The sequence below is a fragment of the Falco punctatus genome (genome assembly GCF_963210335.1).
Source record: "Falco punctatus genome assembly, chromosome: 14".
In the NCBI taxonomy this organism is placed as follows: Eukaryota; Metazoa; Chordata; class Aves; order Falconiformes; family Falconidae; genus Falco; species Falco punctatus.
Genome location: NC_137594.1, coordinates 3,026,646 through 3,050,164, shown reverse-complemented (window position 1 = coordinate 3,050,164; position 23,519 = coordinate 3,026,646). Strand labels below are relative to the sequence as shown.

Below are 23,519 nucleotides of genomic sequence, written 5' to 3'. Positions count from 1 at the left end.
AGCTTAACCCTTCATCTCTTAGTGCAAGGTACCCCACACGTGCGTATGGGGAAAGGAGAGGGATGCTAACACACCAGGCGTTTTCCCTCTGGATGGGCTCTCTTTCCCATCTCATGCTGGGACCTTTCACTCCCCTATGCCACCAAAAGCCACTTCTGCAGAGGCTGAGTAACAAATGCAGATGCACGGGCCTTTTAATGCCTTGCTGGTGGTGGGAAAGGCAGATTTTCCTGACACGCTATTGGTCTGCTGGTGCATCCCAAGGGACTGCTCTGCATCTGTGCCGGTGACACAGAACTGCCCTGTGTGCATGGGAGAGCTACATCTTGTCTTTCACCTCCTCTACCTGACCCTCCAGCTCTGTCCCCATCCTTTCCATCGTGGGCATTGCTCCCCTCACCAACTTTCTCCCTCCTGCTCCTGCTGAGTCCTAACCAGGTCAAAAAAGATATTCCCTAACATGGGGCGCAAGGTGCTTTCTGCTCACAGAGATACCCCGGAAAGCAGCAGCCCTCTGCCTTCTTCCATGACCTGTCACTATCCCATTTGCAAGGGAATGCTGTGGGTGTGAGCTGCAAAAGAGCCGGGACCACAGGAGCAGCTCTTGCACTGGGCAATCGGGTCCGGGAAACCCCGTGCAGTTACGTCCAGCACATTGCGAGGCTCTGCGTGCCCAGATCTCACTGCAGGCTGCAGTTCCCCATTGGTGTCACCGTGCCCCTCTCTCTCCAGAACCTCCTTGCGCTAGGAAGGTCTCTTCTGAATCTACCTTGGGATATGCTGGTTGTATTTAATGCCCCTTCAGCTGGTGAATCTCCTTAAGCAACATGCACCAACTGTTTTTAAAAAGCAAGGTTAGAAAATGCGCATCAGAGTGTAACAGGAAAGCCAGGAAATGCAGAGAGACTGATACAACGTTGTGAGTTTAACCTTAATTCCTGGCTTATACGTTCAGTCATATAATCTTAATTTAGCATTAATGCCCTGGACTGGCTGTGAATAAAAAGGCTGAGCAGGAGGCGGGTGTGCACAGTATCACATTCTGCTGGGTCCCTCGGGCTCAGCTTTCCCGACTTTATTTTCTGCCCCTTCTGAATAATCACCAGCCTAGTTCTTTCCAGGTCTTTTGTTATGGGAATAAGATACACTTTTTGTTAACAGTGACCGTAATTAGCTACTGGAATGGCAGATGAACAGACTAGGAGAGCAGGAGAGCTCCCCAGGCCTTTCAAACACCTCTCGGGACCTCTCTTCTCAAAGGTCTGCCCATGATCTGCCAGCAGCCTGGCTCCCACCTGGACGTCAGGAGGATGCTGCGATCCGGGAGCAGCCAGGGCACAAGCAGCATCACGCCGTGGGCTCGCACTTCCACTTCTTGCCCAGAACCGGGCACTGGCTTCCACCAAGCCTCTTTCTGTTTATCACAGGCAAAAAGCTCTCAGGCCAAATGTTCCTTTTTCTGAAGCATCTGCAGGTTTCACTCTATTGCCTTCCCAAACCTCACACAGAAACCGTGTGCTGGTGCTGCTGAGGAAGGGCTGAGCTGCCACCCTCGCCCAGCTGGCCGGGAGGGGAGGGGAGCAGAGCATCGGTGGGACCCAGCCCAAAACCAGATGCCTGGATTCAGGGTATGCCCCCTGCTTGGGAACCAGGGGTATCTTCAGCTTGTGGGCAAGGAAGGGTCCCAGCCCAAGTGGGTGGCCTGCTGGGCTGTCCAGACACGTTGGCTGTGTGTCAGGACTGCCTGCCTTCCAGGAAACATGAACAAAAGAGGAAGGAAAGGCAGCGCGGGACCGCTACAGGAGCAGCACTGAAGCAAAGAAATTAAAACAAAGCCTGGCATTTTGTTATGCTGTGGTTGGGGGTGGCGGGTAAGAGGAATGGATGGGTGCAACATAACTAATTACTCGCACACCTCTTCCCTGAACCTGCCGCGGCATGCACCTAACACATCTCTTTGAAGCACTGGCACTGAAATGCAGCTACCGGCAAAGGAGTGGCAAGTCAACGTGGAGGCAGCCAGGAGAGGAGACGAGGTAGGAAGGAAGGGACTTTTCGTTCCTCCTCAACACTTGAGGAGCTGACACTTCGCTGCCTTCTCCCTGCCTTGCTTATCAAGAGTTGTAGCTCTCCAAAAAATTGCTGCACATCGCTGAACTTCATGTCTCTATGCTCCCATGGTAAAATGGATTTAGCAACATGTCAGAACACAAATAACCTGAGGAGCCAAGATGTTCCCTTGGAGCAGGAGGAGATACAAGCTCATATTCTCAGGTGTCCACCTGACGCTCTTTAGCAGCTCCCCACACAATTAGACAGAGGTTCAAGTAGTCGTTAAACAGATCCCTGGAGGAGGAATCATCACACAAAGATACCTCATCTGGTGCAGAAGACCCAGAGGTGCACTGGAGGCTGAGAAAGCATCCAGGGAGCACCATGAGTCCCCCTTGTTCTTGCACTTACCCACTGATGCTTGCTACTGGCCCCAGCTGGAGCCTGGGGACACTGGGTAGATGGTCCAGCAGGGTCATTCTTACCTCCTTCCTCTAGTACAAACGCCCCTAGGAACTGCTGTTCCAAAGGGAGGCACGAGCCTCCGTCCCAGACACTGCATCTTTCAAGCCTCGATGTGCAATTCAAGGCTCCCAACAGACTTTGGATCAAACTAGGGTTACAGATCTGTAGGTGAGGCTGCCAAGCACGGCCCCAACTGCTCCCAGAGAGCAAGAGGTCTGCCAGCGAGCGCACCCTGGGCGAAGCCATGCTCTGCCCACCCTCCCGGCTCCCCTGCCCTCCCCCAGCCCACGCAGCCACCACTGCTCTCTAGGCAATGCCCTGCCCGTGCCCGGCACCCCAGAGATCTGAAACCTGATTTGAACTGGCTGTTCAACTGCACTCTGCTCTACAATTAACCAAATTAAGGTAACAAGCTCTGACATAAACCCCATTTGCTGATCTTGCCAGCTGCCAAGACTCTGGTAATTGCGCCGGCAAGCGATGGGTCACCTGGGGCCTTTCTGCGGGAGGGACCTGTTTCAGGTCCACGCGCTGCATGTTCAGACCCTTTCTTTGAAAATGTTCATTTGCTCCCCAGTCATGTCCGTTCCGGTTTTAATAGCACAGCAATCTTCTCTTGCAGAAAGCATTTAATGATAATTAAATATTTTTAACTTGCCTAAACAGCGAGGAGAGGGAACATGGCCATCTAGAGAGCTCAGCAAGACCTGGGGGGCCCTCAGTGTGTCTCACTCGTGGAAGAAACTGAGCCAGGGAGAAATGTGTTGTATACATGGAAAAACCCCAGAGGAGAAGATCAACTCAGCTCTTGAGCCATTTTCTGTGAAAAGCAGCGAGAGTTCAGTAGACTGATTCAGAATAATGAGATGGCAAGAAACGTGCAGGGGCCAGGGTTAGGAGAGCATCTCTTCGCCAGCTCGGAGCTCCCTGGGAAACGCACACTTGGTAGCCACATAAGCCGTTTGCTCTTCTCTGCTTGCCACCACTCTGCAGACAGCTTTGCATTAAGCAGGTTCGAACAGCAGCTATTAAACTTGAGTCCCACAGCAGACAAGTTTATGGGTCTGAAAGACAGCACCAGAACCTTGGAAGAGCAGAGTGGGCATCCAAGGAGGAGCCAGAGGCTCCTGGCTTACGTCCCAATTCTCACCAGGAGCTGCGGACAGGCTGTGACACTTCCCCTCACTTCAGCTACAACCTTCTGGTTTACAGAAAAGCTCCTCTCCTCCCAGTGCTGGGAAGCTCTGTCAATACCATTTACAAAGAGCTGTTATTCCTCCTTCAGGGTGAAACCATGGGTCTGGGCTCCTGCATTCACTCCACCCCACTACTCAAGCTTCACAACTCCTCCTTTTGCAGTTGTCCACCAGGACACCACCTGGGCCAGACAGCATTTAGCACCTTTCCCACCTTCTCTGCATCCTGCTGATGTCACCAGAAGACCTTTTTATCTTCCTCCTCAGCAAAAACCTCTCGATTTTCACAACCTCTGCATCAGCCGGCGTAACATTTGCTGATGGGAAAGAGAGAAGCAGACCAAGAAGCAGCGGCGCAAGCTCTGACCTCAAAATGCTGGGTTCCTCCGGCAGCTGGAAAGCCCAGGGGCACTGCAGAGACCCTGGATAAGCAGGGTCCCTTCGATCATTAGCATGGCATGGAAAGGTGTTTCCTACATGTCCCCTTGTCTGCCCCTATCTGGGCAAAGTCACAGCAAGGTGCAAACCCTGAACAAACCAGCCAGTGGGTTTCTAGTCACTTCCATAAGCTTTTTTCTTTTCATTATCTGTGCAACACATGCAATCCACATCCATAGAAACTTGGGACTGAGAACGACAAGCAAGAAGGAGCCAGCTGACCAGGCTCTGGGGGCTAACAGAGCCAACCAGCCTGGCGCGCAGGAGAGCCAAGAGCACCTGGGGAGGGAGATCCCCCTGCCCATCACCCACATCTCCAGCCCCACAGGCAAGGCCGCTCAGTTCAGCCCAGCAGCCGGAGGCTGTGGGAAAAGATGAGTCTCGAATGCAAGCAAAGGCACGCGCGCGCACACAGGCAGAGCTATCGCTGACACACCTCAGGCATGAGCCACTGCTCCTGCTGCGGCCAGAGACTTCAGGGAGGCAGAGGCAGGAGAGCCCGACAGAGATGCAAAGAAGCAAATACCAGAGAATTAGCTGCTCTCTAGTTAAATATGTCTGCATTGCTGGGATAGCTGAACTTGGAAAAATGTGAAGCCACCAGAGCCTCTCACACCAGCTGCCCTAACACCCACCGAGCCCACCAGAGGGGTGAGCAGGGTGCCCTGTGGGTGCGCTCCTCAGCCTCCCACACAAGGCACCTACCTTGATCCAGCTCAGCGCTTGGCACTTCGTTCCACGTGCCGAAAATGAGCAACGTGCTACGATCCACAACTCCTTGGATTAAAGCAGCAGCTTTCCAGGTGTCACAGCACATTTCCAGCCTGAAGAGCTAACGCAGCTACGAGCCTCGATACGCAACGCTAAACAAACATCGGTTCACATCATCATTAGAGTCCGAGCTTCCAGCGTGCGCATACAGAGCCACTCCAACTCACAGTGAGCTTAACAAGCAGCACAGGTCACTGACCGACTGCTTCTGTATTTTGGGGGAGGAGTTGTTGTTGGTTTGTTGTTATTAAATGCATTTTATTTATTTTTGGACAGGCAACTTTGCACTTGTAAAATGCAAAAGTCCCAGCAAGCCGAACTGTTATCCTTGAATCTATAATTGCTGAAAATTTTCTGGGCAGAGAGGGCAAGAAAAAAAATTGTCTGAGCAGAAATGAACATTGCTCACTCCAAACCAGAGCAGGCAAGCTGCAGAGCACGCTAACCTGCTGTGCCCACCTGGCCTCAACATTTGCATCCACCTTTGGCTAGAAAAAAAATCAAACATAAGAGAGTGAGAGGCCCATAAAACATAATTGTGTTGCATCAACCCTCCAGTGTTAAGACGCCTGATTAATCTCCGACATATGGCTGATGTGATTTAGAGGTTCAGGATGCTGGCAGCTTTCCCAGCTTCCTTGTTTCTGCTCTCCTTCGGTACAGTCTTCCACTGTCCATGTGCTCCGTGAACAAGAGGGTGAGTAAGGGAAGCACAACAGCTTTCTTTCAAAGCTTAACGCTTTGAAAATCATGTTATAGTGGCATTTTTGAATGCCAGCGTAACAAGAAACAGCATGGGCAGCTGCAGGGCACGCTTTTCTTGCAATCTTTTGTGCGCCAGCCTCAGCCCCAACTTGCAGGGATGCACTCAAAAGCTTGAGGGACCTTTTCTGATCCACAGGCTTTGCCTCCCGTCTGCCAAAGAGGATCTACAGTGCGAGTTAGTCACGGGCTGGCTGGCTGAACACCCGTCAGCGCTGGCTTTGGGCTCCAAACTCCTCTCAGACACCTACAGCTCTATTATCACTTGATTCCCATGTCCCAGCTTGTGTCCTAGACAGAGCCAGTCCCTTAGGTGAGCTTGTTCCTCTGGGCACGGCCACCAGGGCAATGGCCACCACTCTGCATACCATGACAGAGAGTGTGCCAGAGGCATTGCTGCATCTACCCTCCATTAGCAAAAAAGCAGGTCGTGACTGATGGGGCAGGGGAAAAAAATATTTTTAAAAAAATCAATAAATCAATTGAAAACAAACTCCTAAACATCAACCTGCTGATCAGGTTCACGCTACGGACACGAGAGATGAGACCAGGCCAAAGGAAAACTTGCAGCAGATTTCTTTAGCTGTGCTAAGGGCTCGTGTATCTCTGGACGGCCAGGCGTGATTAAACGTAGGTACAAACCAAAGAGACTTCATACAATGACCACTCTTGTTTTCTCCCAGCCTCTGTGCACCATTGTGCTTTGAGACCTGAGGGAGCCTGAGATTTTAATTATCAGCCATGAAATCAAGTTTTCCTGTCGTGTCAGCAGGACCCCCGCAGAGCAGCCCTGCCCTCCCCATGCTCGGCTCTACCCTCGCCTTTGCTGCTGGCCGAGCTCTGCCCCAGCTCTCCCTCCACAGCTGCCTCAAGGGGCTTTTTGGGACATTCAACTGACGTTGCCACTGGCAGCAGAGAAGAAAATTTGGGAGGAAAGGATGATTGAGTAAACTTTCTCTCCCTCAGTTCTTTCTTAATCATGGGATTTTTCATCAAAAAAAAGGCAGAGAAAAAAAGTCTGGGCAGGGAACTAGCAAAATAACCCTCACAGAGACAGACAGAGACCAACTAGGCATTTTCTAGCAAAATGCAAAGGGATTCGATAAATGAAAGCAGCACCCAGATGCACACACAGCCCCACGGCGCCAAGATTCTGCCTCACACCTGGAGTACTTAATGGTATTTTTAGGAGGCTTCACCAACATGCTAAGCACACATTAATGACCAAAGGTTTGACTCTTCATTTCAGTACTTTCAGAACCCTCCCCCATGTCGAGTTCAGAATTTGCCAGCCACAAGTACACCTCTAAACATCTTTTTACAAAGAACATGTGATATTGGAGTGAGGGGTGCCAGTGCTGGCTGACACTGTATGCATCTATTTAAAAGAAAACCCCAAGATTAAGAACAAAACTCCCTGCCTAGTCTGAACTCTCCATGGCAAATGTCTGGAGTTCAACCTGCCTGCTTTGTCCTTAATTCACCCTGTGCTTGTTCAGCAGATGCAGCTCTGCTGGTCTCTGACAACCCAACGAAGGGACTTAAGTGAGAATAATGCTGCTGCCATCAAACAGGCACTCGAGGCACCGCAGACAAGAAATTTAAGATCAGAAATTAGGCATTAAGAGGGAAAAGGGACAATAAATTCAATAAAAATAATTCAATAAAGCAAGCGTCAAATTCTATTTCCCCAAGTCCCAAATGCCCGGTTTCTTTTTTTTTCTTGGAGCAGAACTGCTGGTGAGGAATCGCAGCGAGTGCTGGAGCCCAGCACCACAGCACTCCCCGAACGTGCGGCACCTGGGGATGGCACCTCTCTGCTTGATCTGCCCGTGGGTAACTAAACATTTCAGAAGCCCCAGGACATCAACAATGGACAAGAATATATATGAAACATGGCTGTGATATGTTTGTTTAGAATTATTTTTTTTTTTACATCAAAACCTTTCCTGAATTTCCTTGCATGTAAAAAGCGTGACCATGTCCCTAAAGATTGGCACTTTTTTTAAACCACATCGCACCCACGTTAATTTTTAAGGTACCAGGAGGTGGCAGGGTGATCAGGTATGAAAAGCACAGCTGCAGACCTAACCGCAGACCGTGTCGCACCCAGTGCGGGAAGCATCCCTCAAACCTGCACAGCCACTGCCCAAAGCAGCTGCGCAGTCCGGTCCTGGGCATCCTGCTCCCCAGGACAAGAATATCGCCAAAAAGTACCCAGAGGTGGCTGGACAGAAGGCAATTTCTGAGAGCTGGTAGAACAGTAGAACCAAAAATAAGCCTAGTTTTCATAATATCAGAGTGAGAAAATACTGATCCTGTCTGTGCTGTAAGTTATTTATGCTATTTAAGTGCTACAGACTGGTGGGCTCTGCCGTTGGGGGTCCATATATAAGGTTTTACACACCAATATACCAAGTTCAGGACACCGAACTTTTAAAGCCACACAACTGCAGCCACCCAAAGGCTTTTAAAAGTGCAACTTTTGTATTAGTAAAATAATTGCATCCCAAATGGGTCAGCTATACTGAGTCAACTTTCAAGCAGCTGAAAGGCTGTCTAAGTAGGAAACCAACTTCCACCCTTCTTTTGAAGTCACATGAAAGAAGTGATGTAAAACAGCTGTCCACAGAAAGATCACAAGGAAACACCATTTTCTGTGTGGTAATATTGCCACATATTTCTTCGTCTTGAGATGTTACTGCTTTTCTGAAAATAATGAAAATATCCAATGAAAGGAAAAAAGAAAAGCCAAAAGCTGAAGGTGGGAGGTCAATACAAAGACATACTTCTGTGAAGTCTCAGAAGTTTCCACATTTGAGCAAGAAACTGTGGCACTGCTCCTCTCCTCTGTTTATAGATACTGTAAACACAAGCCAGCAATGGGACACTAACCCTTAAAGCGAGTTAATCAGCATTGCTCAGGTGCTGTCCGGACCATCACGGGATACACAACCCCAGCGCTGCAGAAACTGCAGCCCCAGACAAATCAACATGGTGTGTATTTCACTCTGGCTTGGGACTTAATTTACCTAGCTGGTAGCGGTAGGAGTCCTCTTTGTCTGAAGAGCATTGGAACCAGTGTAACAGAAAGCAAGGGCACGCAGAGGAGCAGTAAAGGCATGGCCCTGTGGTTACGTATAGGAATCAGGATCAGCCACCTACCCAGAGGTGAAATGGGCTTTTAGAAAAAAGCTACCCATTTCAAAGCATCAGTGCTTTAAAAGACTTGGTCTGGAGTGTTTTGCCTAGAGAAGACCCAGCAGCTCTGCACTGTACCAGTAATGACAGCATGGCCGCAGAGAGCACCAGCACAGCAGCTTCCAGGGGCACCGGCTCTGTCCCCCCTGCTCCAAGGCAGCTTCGACTCACTTAAACCACTCCCGAGAGAGACTGCTTAATCCGTCCTTGTGCATCTCCAGTGAGACAGCCTCTCTGGACAACCCACTTGACCTCTGAATATACAGTTAAAAGTGGTTTTCTAACAACTAATCTAAATACCCCTTGCTTCACAGCTTGCAGCCATCGTTTCTTGTCCCAACAAAGATCGAGAACAGCGCAGTACTCTCCCATTTTCAGTATGCTTTACGTGATGCTAGTATGCCTTCCTTGAAGAAAAAAGGAAGAAAAAAAGACAGTCTCTTGATGTACCCCTGCTACATAAAAGCATCATGTTACCTGGCATGATTTAAAGAAAAATTGAGAAAGTTGCAAAATGTAGGTGGAAGCTATGGGAAGGCATACGAAAGGAGCTTGCACATTCTTAGGGACTTACCGGAGAGCCTGCAACTTCCATAAGGAGATTAATACAATCCACGTTAGACCACAAGTAGAATCCCAGGCAGCACGTTGTAAAATAGGAACCCAGACAAGCAGTAGCGTGCCACCTGGGACAAGGTGTAAACGTGGACTTTGTGAGGAGCACCCTCTGTAGATCCCAAGGTTCCCACTCTAAACCAGTTTGCTTTACCTGGAGCACTGTGTGCACAGGCAGGAAAAAAAGGGTTTGCCTTCTGAGGTTACTAGCTAACTATCACTTTTGATCTTATTACCTTCCAATCTGTCCGAAGCGGCCGGATGGTTTAGCAGAAAACTAAATGTCATGTGCAATGGCCTGTAGGGCAAGATGCACACAAGTCATAGCTGCACCTCTCCAAGCTAGGAAAACCTGAAGCTGTAAGAGGCTTCGTAAGAGGTAAAAAGCTTCTGAGACAGAGGAATATAGGATGGGGGGTGTGGGGGGGTATGGGGGTGTGTGCACAAGACAGAAATCTCTTATTGGTTACAGCTGCAAGTCAATGGAAATATCATGTACTTATACCTGGGGAACCAGGGCAGAAAGCGATCCACCCTTGACAAAAGGACAGTATAGAGGGAGGGAAAGTGATTCTGCAGATGCAAATTAACATTGTCATCTGCAGACAAAAAACAATTGTAAATATACCTTTACGTTAAAATGTTAAAGAACTAACACAGATTTCTGTTTATTTATCCTTGTCCTTCTAAGAGAGAAAAAAAGTTGAGCAAAGCAGCCTGGGGAGTTATGAAGAGGAAGGAGGTATATTTTGTGATAAGCCTCAAACAATGTTTCTGTTGAGTGTAGGCACTGAGCTGGAAGAAAATAAAACCTCTGATAAAGCAAGAAATTCTGCAAAGACAGCACTGGCTCCCATAGCTGAGACAGGAATTAAAAAGACCCACGTGCACACACAAGCATACATACATGCTTGCCAGTGCAGAGACAGGCAAGGCAGGACTACGGGCAGACTTTTATCCACATTTAACAAACAGGGCCTGTACTGTTCCTTAAGGAAAGTTTATTTCCACAAAACACCACAAAAAAAGCACACAGTAAAGCTTATCTGTGTGGATTAGTTAATCAGATGGATTTGGAACAAAATATCTCCCTAGGTCTGAGAGGACTTTAAGTGTGCATGAAGAAAACAAGCAAAACCACCAGAAATTTGCTTTATCTTCCCATTTTTATCTCCTCCTTCAGATGCTAGTTGACAGACATGTGTGCTAGTGTCAGCTGAGAGCCCTAATATCACTGTTCATCATGTGGTTTCTGCAGCCTCGCCTGATCCCGTGTGACCCCACAGATCCAACCAAGCTTTTCCATACCTGAGGCAGGAGGAAGGGAAACGTGCAGGGGCAGTTTGTGAAAGAAGGAAAGTTACTGGGGGTTGGTTTGCACATGCAGATAATTCTCTACTAGCGAATGGCCATGACCAGCCACCAGTTACAGAAAAGACTTCCCAAGAGCCACAGCACCAAAATTTTCATTCCCTGTAGACTTGGCAGCTCTGCAGATCTCAAAGGGAGAGGCCACACAGTGACTGCACCAAGTGGGAAAGAGCTTGGGTGATATATGCTGGGTTCCAGTAGCGTGAAATCAAGCATAACTTTGGCTAAGTAAATACAAAATCTCGCAAATAAAATGCACAAAAGCACTCAAAGCACAAGGTGGAAGTATCACCCAAGCATGCAAGAGAACGGAAGATGTTTGTAAAGCACTTCTGCTATCTCTGAAATGCTTGGGTTGGGACTCTCGGGCTTTATCCCTAATTCCCAGATTCTGCTTTAACTGCACACCACCTTCAACAGGGAAACATACTCACCCTTTGCAAGCTGCACGAAGCCAAGAATGATGATCAGAGCCAGCGCCAGCAGCTTGGCCGCAGCAAAGGCATCCTGAACACGAGTAGCAGCTTTCACGCTGTAACAGTTCACTGCTGTGAGGAGCACTGAGGGAAATGGACAAGAAGAGACACATCAGTTGTCAGTGAAACACTTAAAATGCAAACCAAATTATGACAAATTGGCATTTGCTTTCTGCTAAAACTTAAACAAACGCAAAGACTCTCTTCCTAAAGTAGTAACTTTTCAAAAGCAAGGCTCTGCAGCCACACACTTCTCTGTTTCGTCTTTCGTTTTGGCAATAGGTGGGTTGAACAGTTCATACGCTCCCTGGGACAAGGAACTGCCCTGCAGCCCTGGGAAGTATGCTTCTGAGGGCAGATAAATAAAAGCCCTTACTGCAACCATTAGCATCAAAGTGCTTGGTTGCAATCCCTGTTAAGTGGATCCAGTTTAATGCTGCTGCGGTGTGAAAACGCCATAGAAACATCAGGACAAGCTCCCAGAACTGATATATAGCTATCTGTGTAACATTAGCACCTAAAAGGCTATGGAGGCCACACCACTGCCTAAACATATTGGAGGAGACGTCCCTGGCCCGACCCGTTCGGCAAGTGGCACAGCTGGGAAGAGCAGCTGGATCTAAGGAGACCCTCATCCTCCGCCCGACCCACTCCACCAGCGGTGCCAGCGGCCGTGCCGGCTCTCAGAGGCGCTCAGCACGGCAGCAGTGGAAGAGACGGCTGCACAGAGCAGCTCAGCGGCTCCGATGTGCTGTGGCTGCTCTTGGACTTGATCGCGCTGCCTCCCCGTCAGCATTTTGCTTGTCGAGAAGCTCCCGCTACCGACAAATTGCTCTGTGGTTAATGCACCTAATGAAACCTTTTTTCCTACCTTTTTTTGCCTTGTTCCTCCACCACCCTCCTCTGTATCACCCACTCCTGCTGCTATTTAGTGTGGCACTCCTACCAGGCAAGGGACAGCATGAACTAGGGTTTATCTAAAGCCAGATGCTGACTGGCCAAGTTTCACCTGCTTCACAGAAAATAATGGCTAAAGCCTTTACTGCTCTTCCAAATCACTTACTATTTTCGTGCCCTGCTCACTCCCAGCTCCCCAGCGCCTGTTGCTTGTTATAGAGGCAGGCAAATGTCACACAGAGAATGACAGTGCCCTACGTGCTGCATGCCCTCCCCTCCTCCTTGTCTCCCTTGCATGGAGCCACCCCTCGCTGCCTCCGCACCAGCTTGCCAGCAGCCCCCGGAGCTGAGCCGGCACCGAGCAGCTCAGGGAGGAGCAGATCTCAACCTTTCGTCTTGAGCTGGATTTTCCCAGTGGGATCATTTCCAAGCTGGCTTCTGCCCTCCTGCAAAGGCCCCTTCCCATATCCTGCAGCTCATTTTCACAGGACGCCACTGCCTCGACCAGAGCCAAACAGCTGCTCCTGAAAATATTCAGCTCGGAAGCAGCTCACCCTTCTCTTGAGGTTACGGGCTATATCTGCACTCGCAGTTTAAAGCCCAGAGCATTTGATGGAGATATTTCAGCCTTAATCAAACCCCCAGAGAAATGAGAGGGCTCAGCAGCATCCTTGTCAGGCCACCAGCCTCTCCAAGAGATTGCTGGTGGAGACTCTGGCCACAAGCCTGTCCCCATGGGGCTGAGCCACACGGGGTCCTTCAGAATGGAGGCAGAAGGTGATGGATAGGAGAAATCCCCACAGGAGGCAGAAATACCCGTAGCTGGATTGCTTGGTTACCACCCTCAAGAGCACCCAGTGCCTTAAGACCCTCAACACATCACAGAAAACCACAGTGCACCCCTACTCTGAAGCAAGGTGGCCTCCCAGCTACAGACCGGTACCCAGCTGAGTGTGCCCCGAGTGCAGGACACAGGCACCAGCACCCCCCATATTCGCTCAGCACCTGCAACACGAGGCGGTGGCACAGGACCGGCAGAGCCTGCCTTCCTGCCTTACAGCAGGACCAAGCACCAGAGCTGCCGATACCTCACCAGCTTGGAGCTATGGCACGTTCCCACAGCCTCACACCCTGCCTCCCAGCAACGGCACAATAAACTGCAAACCGAGAAATAAAACCATGGGAGGAGGAAGAAGTATTTAGGCATTTAAAAGGGCCTTATCGCCTCACTGCCATCCTGCCCTGCCTGTGAGAGAGCAACTGCATTGGTAAGAGTTCAGGAAGATGCACACAGAGCCCATGCCAGCGCTGAGAATAGCCTTCCTGGAACACATGGGCACGGACAGGCTCAGACATACCCACAGGCTGGCTTCAGAGAGCTCGGTCACCAGGGACCACAGTATCGGGGTCTGACAGCAATGATGAGACTTTGTGTTCCTGCTCAAGTGAGCGCCGAGTGTGACAGGGCTTCCCGGTGACTCAGAGCACAGGCAGGCAAGAAGGGATCCAGTGTGTCGTTCATTCACAGGGGGCTGGGAGCTGCTACGCCCACTACGCGTCAGGCTGAGAGGATTGAAGTGTCCGCACGTTGGTCAGGGAAAGGCTGCTGGTAGGGGACCGTTGGGCAGGGAAGAGCAAAGCCAGCTCCATCTGCACATCCCAGAGTATGACGACTGCTTTGGGGATAGTTGGCTCCCACACCCCCAAACCCCTTGGATCTAGTGTCATCTCAACAGAAGAGTATTTAAAGTTTGGAGAAATGAAAGAGTTGGACATCTTTGCAAGGAAAACCACATGATCCAATATGCCTTACAAGAATGAAAGCCAGAAGGAAATAAGGCATTTCAGAATCACTTTTTTTTTTTTTTTTTTTTTTTTATCATGCCTTTCAAGCCCCTTTGGCACTCTGGGGGTGTCTGGGTATTTGGAGTGGGTGAGACTGAAACAATGCAGAGCTGTTTCCATTCGGAAGGACACCCGTACTCCCATGAGCTCTTAACACAAGCCACAGGACAGCACGAGCTGGTCTTTGGTTGCCCCAGCCGAAAGCCAGCAGTGAGGAACCGTGCCAGCCAACTGGCCACACCACCTCCCCCCTGTGTAACACCCTGTCCCAGCGTCCCTCACCCTGCGCTCTGCAGGGCCGATACGGTGCATCTCACTCGAAAGACATGGCACGAAAGCCCAAAAAGTCCAGGCGTGGAGGCTTTTCAGCCTCGAGCAGCAGGCCAGCAGTGTCAGCGCTGTGCAGGGGCAAAGCTCTGTCCCCTTGCAGCAAGATTGCAATGGATCTGCCTCCAACCAGTACGCCAAAAGGGACACTGTCCAGATACACGGGGAGGGGAAAACAAAGGTAAGCAAGGTCAGCTTACATATGCCTGTGCTACAGGGGGGAGGTGAGGGGGGAGAAGAGGACACAGCGAAGTATCACTAAGCACAGATGACAATTCATCTACTAAAAGCACCTCTAGTGAACCTTAATGGGGAGGGGAGGGAGGAAACCAAAGATCCAGGATTCACTTCGACCAGCAATTACGCTAAAAATAAAACTCTCCCTGTTTACAGAGGGATATTTAAAGGATGAGCTAACACATCTAAAAGCACACTTTTCGTGTTGGTGAAGACAGCCCTCAGAGGTGTGACAGTGACATTCCCTTCCCCATTTAGGCATTCTGTGTCTTTGACAATAGCTGCTTCAACCCCCACGGTAAATACTGACTTTCTTGGGGCCGTTTCTCACGTTCTGGTTCTGTACAGAGTCTCGGTTGGATGGACCGTGGGACGGCAACGGTGTACATAAAAGGCAAAAGCTTTCTACACAGTCCAAAACTGAAAAGCAATGGAAGTGTCAGTATTCAGCCCTTAAAAACACACTGGTGCCAGATAAACAGGCTCTATAAAAATAAGAAAACACTTAGGGCCAAGACTATAAGCAGGACTGAAAGCTTCTTCCACGCCAGTTGTGATTCAGAGCCCTTTGAGTCACAATCTCTCTGCTTTGCTTTTCCCACCATGTAATAATATTTGTCTTTCCTAAAGGAGTGTGGTGGAGTTACTACATTTAAATGCTTTCAAGATAGGAAGGGCCAAAAAAAAAACCCCAAAACAACCCAGTCCCACCCACCAGAAAGGATCCTACAGACACAGTGACGAAAAGACAGACCGAGTACTTTTTCAGTAAAGCTCCCTGACAAATTCCAGTGGTTGCTCAACTTCTCGGGAGACCAGAGGGCTGGGGTTTCTTACAGCAGAAAGTTTTATTCCTTTGATCCAAGATGCTACTCTGCAAAGCAGGGGCTGCAGGACTCCTCCTGGCACTGCTCCGTTCACCTCAGATGAACTGCTCCGCGTGAACAACGGGGGAAAGCTGTACGGCCACAGCTTTATACATCAGGGCAATGACACAAAGCAGGGAAAGATCGGATGGCACTGCCCTAATTTCTGCAGCACCTTTCCTAAGGCCACTGGCCCTGTCAAAAGCCGGCTGTGCAGCCAGGCAGACTTGCAGCGTGACCTGTCGGGGCCATTCTCGGGAATCGTTCTAGGAATAAGGATTTCAGCACAACCCGGCGTGACACGCTCTGTCTGATCCAGCAGCCCCTCTCCAAACACTGTACATAATTGGGATAATAGGAGCTAGAAAGCTGCAGTGATTGCAGATATAAGATATTTATGTACTTCTGCCAGAAGTAGGAAAGATACTGGCTTTTGACTGCTGTCGAGAGAACGTGCTCACAAGGTGGTGTTCACCCCTTCATCTCTCCCAGTGACTGTCCAAGCTAGCTGAGAGTGTCATTGCAAAATACTCAAGCCACAGGGGATGCCAGAGGCTTTCAAAGAGAAGTTTGGCTTTCTAAAGACAACGGCGGGTCTGGCTTCAGTTATTTACTCTGTTCTAGCAGTCCTCGCTGGCTTCAGGCACGTCACTTAACCTTGCCCTGCTGGCACTCACCTGCCCAGTCAGGTAATCTCCCCATTACTGGGAGGAGCCAAGGATAAACTGATTACTACAGCATAGGACCAAGAACCTTGTCTCCTCGCAATTCACATTTTATGGGCATACTGCTTTGAACTCAAGTTCCAAGATGCCTCCCAACCCTGATTTCTAGATCACAACAGGAATAAATCCTTACAAAGCAGACACAGAAAGGGATCATGACAATCCCCACGTAGAACAAGTCCACAACAAACACACCGTATGTAACAAGGGCTCCTATGTCTACAAAGGAAAGGCAGGATGTAGTAAAGCTGCCCTGAGGGTATGTGGTTCTGCCCAAAGCAAATAGGACATGAAGGAAGCCCGCACACAGGTAAACCAACAGGGCTTGGCATTTATGATGCAACAGTCCTGGCAACTACCCTACAGAAAAAAGGCAGGGCCGCAGCTTTCCTGGAGTAATGGAACACGGCCGTGGATCAGAGGCAGAGTAAAGACACTGCTCACGGAGGCTTTGTTCAGAGAAAAAAAAGCAAACAAGCAAGGAGCCAATCCACAGCTCTGCGCACTCGTCCTCATTCGCAGGGGAAAAAAAGGATCCAACTCCAGCACCATATGTAACTTGCTGATGGGGGACGGGAGTCTGCTCAACCCAAGATCTTTAGCAGTTTTTCATTGTAGGAATTCTTGAGGTACTGGCACAGCTGCATTCATGCTGCTTGTGAGGTTACATACCTCGGGAGCCTTGCACAACGCCACTTCTGTCCTTTATTTCCCCTCCTACAGGTTTCCCTGGTCTTGACCTGTAGTGCTTCCCATATAACTCAGTATACACCTCTGTGACAAGGATAGATGTAAGTAGCTTGCTTTAAAGAAGTGAACTCAATTAACTTGCTGCAAGTTACCCACGGATTCTTTTTTGTGGTATTACAGGACTAGCATGAAAATGCATAGTAAGGTACGGGGCTTGTGGAGGGAAACGGGAAGAATGAAGGGAAATCCTCCATCTCAGCTTCCCCTCCAGGAAAACAGGGGCTGTAACACCTCCACACACAGAGGATAAAGCATGCAATGATTCCTGTTTGTAACGCACATTTCCAAAGCGCTTAGCCCTTACAGTCCTAAGACGATGCTGCGGTTTACCATCCACCACGAGATGATGTTGATTTTCTCTTCACAGTTACAGAACAGTTCTCAGCTCCTTCCCATTTCCCCGCTCCACAGCAAGGCTGCTCCTTTCGCTCTTGACAAAAGCGCAGATGATGGACAAGCAGTTTCCTCTTCTACCAAAGACGGTGCAACCAGGTTTCACACAGGGACAATATACACTGAGCCTGTGGCCACCAAGAGCCAAACCACAGGGATGACAGCACCACGTGGCACAGACACAAACTGGTCCACGTGCTTTAAAAAACCCTGCTACCTAGGCTCACCAGAGGTCAGACACATGGAAAATAAAATTACTCCACACAGTACGAACAAGGAATTATGCTATACTGACTACAGCGGTTAAACCCACGGGACAAGTCAATGCCTTAACCAGACGCTAAGGCCAAACTCCCACACTTTATATTCAGGTGGTTGTGACGCCGCAGCGTCTTCCAGTAGTCTCAGATGTCTTATTTCTAATAGCACAACCTAGCATGAGACATACAGACAAGAACAGAGACAGAAAACGGGTTGGGAAATTTCACCTTGATGGGTGTTGAGTGAAGACTTGTGCCCTGCAAGTCAGTAAAGAGAAAAAGCAGAAGGAAAAACTTTGCAGATATTTCTTCAAGGACAAGTCTCTGGAGAAACTGAACAGTCAGGGCAATGAGTCTGCAGAAGGGAAACGCTTAGTAGCACAGGAGGCTGTTGGAAAGGAGCACTTGACCCCACAGCAAATGTATCTTTATGTATCAACTTATAATAATAAACTGGCAACTGTTTACAGTCTCCTTGTTATTTTCCTTCCCAAAACAGCAGTGCTGGGGACTGGGGGAACAGCTGCATCGAAGGACCACAGGTGGAAGGAGAAGGTGAAGGCTGCCCTAACGCTGCAGTTTAAGAAAAGAGATTGCCTCCAGACCCGCCTTGAGACCACGAGCTCTGGATCTCCCCAACAAATGGCTGCAGACCCCTGAAAGTGTCACCGCTCCATCCCTGCACCGGCTTCCAGTTCCAGGAAGTCCCTGGTGCTGAAACAGGTCGGAGCTGGGAGCCAGCACCAGGAACCAGCACCAGGAGCCAGCACCGCTAGCGCAAAGCAGGATGCTGCTATCATTTCATCACGTACCACAGATCCCAGCAGCATCCACACCCTCCGGTTTCCAGAATTCCGCAAGAATAAATTAACAAGCACTCACTTGCCATCCCTCTCTCTCACGAGCTGTGCCAACCAGTGTGGCGCAGGCAGGGCCAAAAGGCAGCGCCAGGACTGCCCGGAGGACGAGCTCAGCGCACAATTAACTGCACGGTGTGCAGGTACCGCAGAAGCTGGATCTCAAGCCTACGTAAACGCACCCGTTGCTTTGGTACCAGGTTCCGTAATAATGGCAGGTTCAGTTTACGCTATTCAAACTGTGTGGTTTGAATAAAAACTATGAAGAATTCATTAATATTAGGGGAGCTAACTCCTAGCCGCTAGTAGTAGTAGTAAACTATTTTGTTTCCTTAGAAAGAAGCTTGTGTTTTTACTGTCAAAGTTTCTAAATTACATGATGCCGCAATTTCACAAAACAGGTCATTTTACCACAGGAAGACAAACAAAAGATACTTTGCAATGGGAGAAAGAGGTAGATTTGTTCCATTCCCAGCAAATTAAAAGGACCCCATAACTATCACAAGCTAAACATCTTTTCCACCATGCCCACCTGATATGAAACATCTTCCTGACAGCAAACAACACTTACTAATACGTTACGTGCACTTTAAGCCCCACAGACATATCACCATCTGTGCCGAACAGACGGTCAGCTACCAGACCTGCAAACCACGGCATCTTACCTGGCCCACAGAGACATTATGCTCACAGAGACACCTCCCCATAATTGTACTGAAGCAGGTTCCACAAATCCACAGAAAGGTGGTTGAACTTCACCACTGAGAGCTAAACTCTGGGTCATGAACTCAACGAAAAATTCCAGGCAGGTTTTAGTCTGAATCACACCACCTATGCGAAGCAGGGGGTCGGAACTCAGCCCTGCACGCTGACTGGCGAGAACCCGCTTTCTCACATCCTTCTCATTTGATCTATTGGCCACATCTGACACTGGGACTATAAGACTCCTGGAATACTTGAAATACCTAGTGATGTTGCTTTGAATTAGACTGATGGAGAATTTCTCTGAGAAAGCCTTCCTAATTTGTTCATGTCAGAAGAGAAAGACTCTGAAGGATCTCAGTGGTAATGTAAATCATTCAAATACAATAAAATTTAATGGGACATTTGTTGCGAGAGCCAAGAGAGGGGTGCCAAGAAATGCAGTAGTTGCTTACTGTGCTTCAAGAGTCCTCCAAACCGTCATCCATTTCAGAAGAGTCCTACTAGTGTCAGAGGCTGTTTTCATTAATGCTACTCTCTCTAATTAAACACAGCTTTTAAAAAAGCAACCTCAGATTTGCAGCATTAGCATACAGCAGGGATTCTACAAAGGCCCTTTCCCTCCACTCTGATCAGACAAGCGCATATTTACTGCTAAAGCTTAGCCAGTTAATCCACCTTGCTGGGGGCTGGGGGGGGGGAGGGGGCAGCGGTGGAAAGTCTTCAAACTCTTTAAAGCTTCACACCCTGCTTGTCCTGGCAGATTAAATCCAAGTAGCGATGCTGCAAAATAAAACCCATCTTAGACAAGCACAAGATGTATTTTGTGTTTGCCTTGCTAACCATCTAATACCTGATGGGTTGAAAATCTACCCATAGCTTCACTTTGAACAGCTAGTCAAGCAGCCAAACTTGTCAGATTAAAATAAAACCTTAATACCAAATGAAGATGTTCCTGCTTTGAACATCTGCAATCTCTAGTTGAAATGCTGACAGTGAATATTCACTTATGGACTACAGCTATAATTTGGCAAGCACTCACGGCATGTGTTTAGACACTTTTGCCAAACCCCGGATTTGATACCATTCTCCTCTAACTCACAATGTACTCAGGGGGGTGTCAGGCACTTATGCTATTAGATATGACTCAACTCGTTGAGTCAATGCGCTGACTGCTACTAATTCTTCCACTATTAGGCTGTTCATAACAAAAGAGACAAATGAGCAATAGGTGATCATGCTTGCAGGAATTTCATGCTTGCAGGAGAAGCGCCCAAAATAATATTTCAGAAGCAGCAAAGGAAGTCTAAAGAAATTCTGAAGAAGATTAAGATACTGTAGCTTTGGAAGAAGCAGATATTGCTGCAGCAATATTGGGGTTATTAGTGCCAGATAAGCATATATAATTAACAAGTGATAAAAGGCCTCAGAGGCTAACAATCAAATCACTGATTTGACATTGAAGATGAAGAGTAAAATTATATGCAACTGGCAGGGTTTCTCAAGCTTCTGTGGAGCAGATTACACTGTCAAGAAATAAGTAAATTACAGAATAACTTGTTATGTAGCACACAGCGGGGGTGTGGCAGGCCGTGTGTAAGAACCTGTGTACAAAGAACAGTTCAGGCACCAGCGAAACACCAAGCAAGAACCAGCTCGGGGCTGGAAGCAGCATTATTCCTCGTCCCCCTTATCTGCAGGGAATTCCCTGTACCACAGTTCAGAGACCTCTCACATGTAGGAAACCTGCAAATTAACAGGTGGAAATAAGGAACATGGATGTTAACTTTAACTGGGCAATTTGAAACTTTCCATCTTTAAGCTATATCTACAACAGACACTGTGTATTAGGTTGTGCTCTGTGATTTTTTAATGATTTTTGTTAAGATTTATCAGTTCAGATTTCAGAAATGTTAACACAAGCATCAGCCAACTGTAAAAGAGGATCTGACCGACATGCACTGGAAGATATCAGGGATGCACCTTCAACTGGATGCTGTTCCACGCCATCTCTTCCATGGGAAAAAAAAGACAGGATTAAACAGGTTTACACGATCCTGCTTCTGCTACATGAAGATGGTCCTGCAACGTATATAAACAACAAGTTCTTTCAAAGCTACACTTGCTACCTAAATATTCTGTAAAAATAAACTGTAGAAAATAGCAGAAAAAGATACAAGTGTGTTGGAAGTACAGTGTGAATGTACGTTCCGCTGTGATGCTTTCTCAAGAGAACAAGAGGAGCCAACAACAAATACAACGGATCCTCATTTATCTACGTAGATTCAAATTTGCGCCTGAGACACCAAGTACAGAATCCTTAGCAGTTTAATTCTTTGCCATGTACAATACTAATACTGTAATGTAGATGTCATCAAACACAAAAACTCAGGACATAGTAACTGCGCCTCCATCCTCTATAGAAGGGGTAAAGCTGGTTTAGATAAGATTGTATTTGGGGGAATTCAAATTATTGTTGGGTATTCACGCAGATGCACAAATTCTCAGTTTCATTAACTTCTCCTGTTCAAAAACGCTTGGATACCACACAGACTTTGTGTTTGTTATCCCTTAGCATCTGCTTTTATGATTTATCAGTTCTAAAAGCATCAGCCAGCCAGTCTTACAGCTAAAATAACATGATCAGGTTTCTGAGTTTCCCAAGAAACCCGCAGCCTGAAAAGCATTAAGCCAAACTACCTGGAAATTCTTACAACCAGGGAGCACTGGCTGTTGCGCGGTGAACATAAAATACACCGCACTAATGATGAACAGCTTGACCCATCTTGCCACAGGAAGACTTCCCCGCAGTGAATTCCCACACTTTTATTTGGCAGCTATAGTAAGCGTTCACGTTGTCTTATGGAAGAAGCAGTCTTGCATACTAACTGGCTGGAGATCGTAATCTTGATAGCAGAAAATACCTATTTGTAGTGAAATTTTACTTGCCACCCACCTTGTTTTCCTCAGCACCTTAAGGGGAACAAAATTCCCTAATCCAGCTATTTTTTTCTTTCTTTCAAGACTGTGATTTATTTAGATTATCTTCATGCCTAGGAATTCAATTTCTGTACTTCACGGTGGCAAATACCAAACAACAGGTTATTTATTCAACTGTTCAACACTGGTAACACTCGCAGTGGAAACAAGTAACTGTTGTTATTTCTCCTGTTACTAGAAGCCATGCAGCCAATTGCATTTATGTTGAGATACAAACTTTGCAAAGAATACAGCTGGTACTGTTCTGGACGGCTGGGTTTTAGCTACATAGTAAGTCAACTGTATTCCAGCCCGGGGCCCCACATTCCCCTGTTGCTTCCTAAACTGTTCTTCCCCTCTTTGAGGTAACTCATTAGTGTATGCTCTGGAGCGTATGTACAAATAGGCCATTTTTCCTACCCCAGGGCTCTTGAAAAAACATAAATATCTCCCTGGGTAGGGGTATGTTGGGAACAACCATGTAACAAAGCCGCTTGCTAGTCCATAGAAGTTTTCTGTGACTTGCTAAGTCCTTGGACCAGATTTACTTCATTTATTGTTCCTAGATCATGATGTGGTTTTGGCACCAGACAGTCAACAAGCTAACTGCAAAATCAAAGTTACAGAACACTAACTTGCTGAAGGCAAAGCATGATGAACTAACCTTTTGTAGCAAAAGAGACAAACAAAAATTTAACTCAAAGCATAAACAAAATAGTAGCCAGGGTGTAGGGGGGGATAAAGTTTGAAGAAGAAACACATGGAAATTACGCAGATTTGTAGAACTAGCAACTCTTTCCTTGGCATTTCAGGATAAAGGTTAAAGAACAAATTCTGCTTCAGGAAAACTACTAATTGCTAGCAAAAGGAGGTTGGAGACATGTTACTTATTAGAGAAGCTTAAGTAGGAATGAGACCTGGCATCAAGAAATTTCATGTTGCAATCCATGGTCACAGAACCAGATCTTGCCATGGGCAAGTCTGCTTCACCCCTGTATTTTTTTTCTGATCAGTAAAACCTCATCCTACCTATTTTGGGAAAGATCTTGCAGAGGAAAACCTACTTATTATTAGAAACATGTTCTCAAAGGCTTTGTCGACTACAATATGTTCCTGCACAGGGAAACTTTGACATAAAACACCAAGAAAGCCCATTTAATCAACGCTCTAATTCTGTTAGCTTCTCAGCAAAAAAACGTGAATGCCACATGCATGCATGCCCCTTGTCTCTGTGTCACTGAAGAAACCACACTGCAGACTGAAGGAAAGCTCTAAAAAGAGGTTTTTCACAAGGCCCTACTTGAGGCAAGAAACCCATCAGCAGAACTCTTTTC

The 23,519-nt window shown here is 47.8% G+C and overlaps 1 protein-coding gene across 1 annotated transcript in view; it reads right to left on the bottom strand.

The window, feature by feature from the left end:
- SLC7A5 (solute carrier family 7 member 5) overlaps positions 1-23,519 on the bottom strand; it is a 40,902-nt gene that overhangs the window by 15,267 nt on the left and 2,116 nt on the right. Inside the window, exon 2 of the mRNA XM_080410660.1 lies at positions 11,306-11,431. Within this exon, the coding sequence (XP_080266786.1) occupies positions 11,306-11,431 (126 nt within the window). The remainder of the gene's footprint in view (positions 1-11,305; positions 11,432-23,519) is intronic.